At 33.1% G+C, this 6,907-nt stretch overlaps 1 protein-coding gene across 1 annotated transcript; it reads left to right on the top strand.

The window, feature by feature from the left end:
* Positions 1–1,033: 1,033 nt before the first annotated feature.
* On the top strand, positions 1,034–3,155 carry LOC100801369 (polyphenol oxidase A1, chloroplastic). The gene has a single exon (XM_003541500.4). The coding sequence runs from the start codon at positions 1,093–1,095 to the stop codon at positions 2,953–2,955; it is 1,863 nt and encodes a 620-aa protein (XP_003541548.2). The 5' UTR covers positions 1,034–1,092; the 3' UTR covers positions 2,956–3,155.
* The last annotated feature ends 3,752 nt before the right edge of the window (positions 3,156–6,907 follow it).

Below are 6,907 nucleotides of genomic sequence, written 5' to 3'. Positions count from 1 at the left end.
CGTTTATGCAATCAATTATTCATACAATGACTCCAAATAATGACATCGATAGAATTTGGAAACAAATTATTTATGAAACACTTGACAACAATAATAATGAACAAATCATGAGTTACTCACGTACGATGCAACAACAAAAAGAAAACAATAGTCAACACAAAAGGTTAGTTTTAAATTATTAGTACTCACGCACTTGATAAAATTGGCTTTTTTAAAAATTATTTAAATATATAATAAATAATATTAATTTGACTTATTATTAATATATTTTTATGGGTCTATTTTATATGTTATTAATTTATTTTAATATTTTATTATTTAAAATATGTTATACATTTTTAATATTTTTTTATTTAAATATTTTTGTTTATTTAAAATTTAAATAATTTATTAATAAAAATACATAATAAAATTAAAAATAGCATAATTAATATATTAATATAAAACACACCAATGACAAAAAAGAAAAAACCTTTTTGAAAGAAAAAGCAAGATAAAATCTATGTGTACATACTCCCACGATATACTCGCGCACATTAAATATTAATATTTGCAACCAGTACGATCAAAAGTAATAATACGTTGAAATTTAACTTTAGTTTTGTATTATTCAAGCTTCACTTTTAAGAGCGCGACCGGTGCCTCTATATATGCAAGGCTTTTGCTGCAAGTACTCTAAATCTGTCTGTATTGAGTTCTATATCTACTTTCAACTTTTTAACATCATTCAAATTCAAAGGTCAGATAAAGTCACTCCTTAAAGTAGACGACACATTGTTATCACTCAAAGTACCATAATTCTTTAGAAGAATACTGAAAAGATTTGCATGAAATTAATTGGTTCGTACTAGGATCAAATGAAATAGTCAGTGTTCCATTATATTTACCACATTTATAGAACTTTCTACCCAAATTATCTTCAGACCCGCGACATTTTCATCAGCCACAATTTTGGTGAATCAATCAAGGAGATTTTTAATATTTTTTGAATAAAGTATATAAATTAAAAGGACAGTAGTCTTCATTTAACTTCACTATAAAAGGGCAACTAAGATTGTAGATCGATCATTATGAGCCAAAAGAAGATCGATCATGGCTTATATCTCCTCTCTATCATCTTTCTCCCTCTCCAATTTCTCTGCACCTCTTCCCATTTCCATCTGTTCCTCATCTTCCGCCTTCCTAACTTCCCAAATACCATGCAAACCCACCAAACGTAGCAAACCAAAAGGCCATCATGTTTCCAAAGTGTCATGCAACAGTAACCAAAACACCCCAACACCAAACCCAGAAGAAGAAAAACCATCGTCATACAACATTCTAGGAAAACATCGGAGGGATGTTCTCCTTGGCATTGGAGGCCTTTACGGTGCTTCTGCTCTTAGCAACACCAACCCTTTAGCCATGGCTGCAGCTCCTATTCTCGAGCCTGACCTAGAACATTGTTGTATAACTGATGATGTACCACCTAAAGGGGTCATCGAGGCACAAGTCTATTGTTGCCCACCAAAATCTTCTTCCCCTCCTATAGATTTCAAGTTGCCTAAAGGAACACCCCTCAGGGTTAGACCACCTGCTCAATTTGTGACCGATGAGTACCTAGAAAAGTATAAGTTAGCCCTTAAGCGCATGAGAGAGCTTCCATCTGATGATCCTCGAAGTTTCAAGCAACAAGCTGATATCCATTGTGCTTATTGTGATGGTGGCTATAAGCAATTAGGGTTCCCAGTTGAGCTAGACTTCAAAGTCCACTTTTCATGGATATTTTTCCCTTTCCACCGTTGGTACCTCTATTTCTATGAGCGAATCTTGGGTAGCTTGATTGATGACCCAACCTTTGCACTTCCGTATTGGAACTGGGACAATCCTGATGGTGGCATGGTATTGCCTTCCATTTTCGCAGATGAAGACTCCCCTCTATATGACCCTCGCAGGAATCCAGACATCACACCAACTACTCTCGTAGACCTAAACTATGGCAGTGGAAAGGAACCAAGCGTAGAACAAAACCTCGGTGTAATGTATACGAGTGTTGTCTCTGGTGCGAAACGCGCATCGCTCTTCCATGGAAAACCATTTCTTGCTGGAAAGCAGCCTGAGCTAGGTGGAGGGACCGTAGAGCTTGGTCCTCATACTGCTGTCCACCGTTGGACCGGTGATCCAAGACAACCTAACAAAGAGGACATGGGGAGGTTCTATTCTGCTGGAAGAGACCCCGCTTTCTATTCTCACCATGCCAACGTGGATCGTATGTGGAATATATGGAAAACAATACCAAGTGGAAAAAGAAGGGATTTCAAAAACCGTGATTGGTTGGAAACCTCCTTTTTCTTCTACGATGAGAACAAGACCCTTGTCCGTGTGAAGGTGAAAGACAGCCTTGACACGAATAAGATGGGTTATGTTTACCAAGATGTCGCCATTCCATGGCTCGAGAAAAAGCCTAAACCCAAAAGAACTAGAAAGGCTAAGAAGGTGGCGTTCGCACAACAATTTGGCGGCATTGGTGCAGCAATGGCTGCTGAGACTGGGCCAAGTTCCAAGTTTCCTCTCACTTTGTTGGACTCAAAGGTAACCCTACTAGTTAAAAGGCCAAAGCAGTTGAGGAGCAAGAGGGACAAGGAGGAAGAGGAAGAAGTGTTGGTGATTGATGGGATTGAGTTTGATGGGGATGATGATGTGAAGTTTGATGTCTATATTACTGATGAAGATGTCGAGGATATTGGACCAGAGAGCACAGAGTTTGCAGGAAGCTTTTCGACTCTGGGTCATTCCCATTCGAACATGAACATGGACAAGAAGATCAAAACTAGCTTGACACTGGGAATAACAGATTTGTTAGAGGACTTGGATGCTGAAAATGATGATAGTGTTTTGGTCACATTGGTACCACGATCTGAGAATGTAAGCATCACAATTCAGAACATAAAGATAGAGTTTGAGAAGGATGAGTGAAAATATGTCACTCATTTACTACTAAACTATTGCATGCTTGGTGAGGTGTTTCCAACACGCAAATGAGTTTAAATTTATATCAGCATGTTTAGCAATTTCAAAGCAAAAAAAAAATAATCATGTTTTAATTGCTCAATATGGCAAAAGTAATATGTTGTTGTTTTATTGGCAAATAAAATCTTATTGTATGTTTTGTTTAATGTTGGTTAAGAGCTTAACAAATGGTTTGATCCAATGTAGAATATATATATATATATATATATATATATATATATATATATATATATATATATATATATATATATATATATATATATATATATATATATATATATATATATATATATATAAAAGAAACTAATAAGACGATGAGGTAATCATAAAACTGCATAGATACAAATAAAATCAACATACATTAGTTGTTTAAGAAAAAGAAGTACTAGTAAGGAACCCTAACTTTTACTTTGGCCATGGTGAAATTTTTTAATGAAGAGGTAAGAGGTTTTGGAAGGACAGAGAGAAAGTGAGATTGAGAAGGTTAGTGTGACAGTATTTCACGTGCCTTCTATTAAGTGGTTACCTTTGACTCTAAAAAATACTTATATTTCCTAAATAAGAGCCATTTAATTTCTGGTTTTTTTAAGGTAACCATTTAAGGTAACCTTTTTCTTATAGGTACTTATACCTGTCATTTTTAACGGAAAAAAAAATAATGGGCCGAGTTTAAAACACAGAATTTTGGGCCAATGTTTCTAAACCATTTTTTAGGCCGACAGAACACACATATATACTAAGCATGATCATGACTTAATTCAATTATAATCATAACAATTTGTCATTTGGGCATGTTCCAGTGTTATATTTAATAAGATTGAACTTTCTTTCAGTCAAGGGTTTGGTTAGATGGAATATCAGCTATAAGTTTCAATAAAAGCATATCAATCTGTTCTCTGATCTTGAATGTTGAATGGGATTGTTTGACAAATTAATTGCACTTTTGGTGCCATAGAAAGATAGGAGTATTCTTTTCATATTTAATTAATACGATCATCATGTGCTTCATCCAAATCATTTGTGAACAACAAGCAACGTTTGAAACATGCATACTCAACTTCTGCTATTAATAACAATGCAATTGTATTTTGCATTATCGATGACAAGGAGATCAATGATTCTCGTAAGAATTAATAGGCACTACTTGTGCTCTTCCATTCTACTTTGTTTATTACCTGCATAAATTAACAACATCGCAAAAATAACTGCAAGATCAAAATGTGAACATTTCTTGTACCATAAACCATGGCTAGGAGTTTCAACTATGTATATAATTCGTTTGACGACTATAGCTACATGCATGTGATTCCGTACGTAGCTTGACTAAAATTTGGCGCATAACCCCAAAAAAAGTATGTCTAGTTTGCTGGCAATTAGGCAGAGTGTGTGTGTGTGTATATATATATATATATATATATATATATATATATATATATATATATATATATATATATATAAAATAAAAGAGACTTAAATATACATAACAATTAATTTTCAAAAATTGTTATCACTAGTTATTAATTAAAATTAAATATAGTGAATAATTTTAAAATTAACTATATATTTATACATTACTTTTAATTTGGCTAAAAAATATTTTTGCTCCTTTATCTTTTCATTAAAATCCGTTTTGGTGTTTTATCTTTTAAAATTTTTATTTATGAGATACTATTATATCATTCCATTTTAAAAGATAGATTCATTGAGGTCCCACCGAAGGTACATTAATTATTGCATGCTTTGGAGGATGTTTCAAGATAGATTACCTTCTCGGGTGAACCTAAAGAAAAAAAATATCCAGCTGATTTTGAATGATGCATCTTGTGTTTTTTTGCCCTGAATGTCTTTATCACTTTTTTTTTTGACTTGTAGGGATGCATGAACGGATGAACCTATTTGGAAATTATGCTTTCATTGGTTAAAATGCTATAAACTTAATTTCCTGGCTGGTTTTTTGCAGCAACACTTTGTCATCGTGCAACTTCCCTCTAATCTAGTGAGTAATAGTAATGAGTACACAGAATATATATGAAGAATGATATGAAAATGATTAATATTTAAACCATTAGATTAACGTGAAAGGTGTAAATTAAAATATTTTAAATTTAAATTAAAGTTTTATTTAACTGTAAAATTTCTATAAAATTTATCATGAAATCAAATATCGTAAAGATTTAATTTATGTTATTTATTGATTTTTTCAATTATGTCAAATATTTTTATATAAAAAATTAAGAAAAAATTAAACTATTTTTATATAAAATTTATATTAATACTATATTTTACATCAAATATCCAAGAAGGACACGTGACTGTAGTGATAAAAGAGTGTATCATTCCAAGGATCATGAGACTCAACTAGTGAATTTTGAAATATAAAGGAACTCAGATACTGAATTAAAAAGTAGGAGAATCGATTTGGTGAAATAGGAAAATGGATTTGGTGAAATAGTTTACAATTAAGCCTTAACTTAATAGGTTCACTATCCAAGGCCCAATAATAATTTATTAAGGTTCAATGTGTAATCTATGCATTCACCACTTCCTAATATGACTCTAGTGTAACATATGTACTAATGATTGATTGAAATCCAATAAGGCTCAATATCACTTTAATATAACATTTGCACTAATAATGATTGATTGAAAATCTAATCAAGGCCTACTATATAATTTTAGTGTAACATATATACTAATGATTGATTGAAATCCAATAAGCCCAATGAAGGCTCATTATAACTTAAGTGTAACATATACTCTAATCAAAATTTAATAATTATTTGTTACTAATGTGTGTTCATGTGTAATTTAAAAGTTGGTGTAAAAAGATATATTGCACTACAAAAAAAAAAGAAGATATTTCTCACGGACTAATTCCCACAGATAAAATTCCCTCGAAAAATTTTGAATCAGATCTGTTGGAAATTTCAATTATCCCCAATTAAAAGACCTCAACCCTAGCCCTTTGTCACTCACTTTGCCATATTCCTCTCCACAACACAATCCCGTGCCTCAGTCTTTCCCCTGCGACCGTCGTGCCTCCACTGTGCCTCCGCTGTCAGCCCACGCCACCAACAGGTAAGCCCACAATGCTCTCAACTTGTCTCTCGCTGGTCTCAATCGACGCTGCTCTCGGAAGTTGTTGCCTAACCCTTGCTGTCATTTGGAGTTAGAGGTTTCATTTAATTTCCATTCCTTATTTGATTCATTCTATGTTAACATTGTTGCTTTCCAAACATTGCGCGCTTGGATATATGATTTTATGTTGTTTAGTCAATAGTGTGTGATTTGTTGGTTGAAGTCGAACATGAGAGTTCATGCTTGGTGTTGATTGCTTGGATGATTTATTTGTGTGTAAAGTTGAAGACATTTTGCTTATTTTTGTTTTGAATTTGTTATGTAAAAAATGAGGTTGTTGTGCCGATGGTGCGTTGGTGGTTTGGTAGGTGATGGTGGTTTGGGTCGCGGGTGGTTGGTGGCCGTTTGATTGGTGATGATGGTGATATGGTTGCAAGGTTGGCACTCTAGATGTTGGTTTTGGTGTCGGTGCTTTGGTTGGTGCTGGTGCCAGTGCAAGGTTGGCACGCAAGGTTTTAGGACAGAAAAGACAAAGGAGGTGGGCACTGAGGGGGGTTATGAAAGATAAAAGGTTTTTTTTTTCATTTTTACTCTAATTCTGACAAGAGAGAGAATGTTTTTATCATATTAATTTATAACATTATTGTGTATTAATTAACTACAAAACTTGTAAAATAGCAAAAGATATTTGATTAAAAAACAATTAATGAAAAAAATATTTTAAACAGAATCATATAAGAAGGAAGTGAAAAAAGTTTTATATATAAACAGGATGTATTAAAAAATAAAGAATATATTTAAAACTAATTAAAAAGAATAC

Source organism: Glycine max, chromosome 13 (genome assembly GCF_000004515.6).
Source record: "Glycine max cultivar Williams 82 chromosome 13, Glycine_max_v4.0, whole genome shotgun sequence".
In the NCBI taxonomy this organism is placed as follows: domain Eukaryota; kingdom Viridiplantae; phylum Streptophyta; class Magnoliopsida; order Fabales; family Fabaceae; genus Glycine; species Glycine max.
This window is presented reverse-complemented; position numbering and strand designations above follow the sequence as displayed.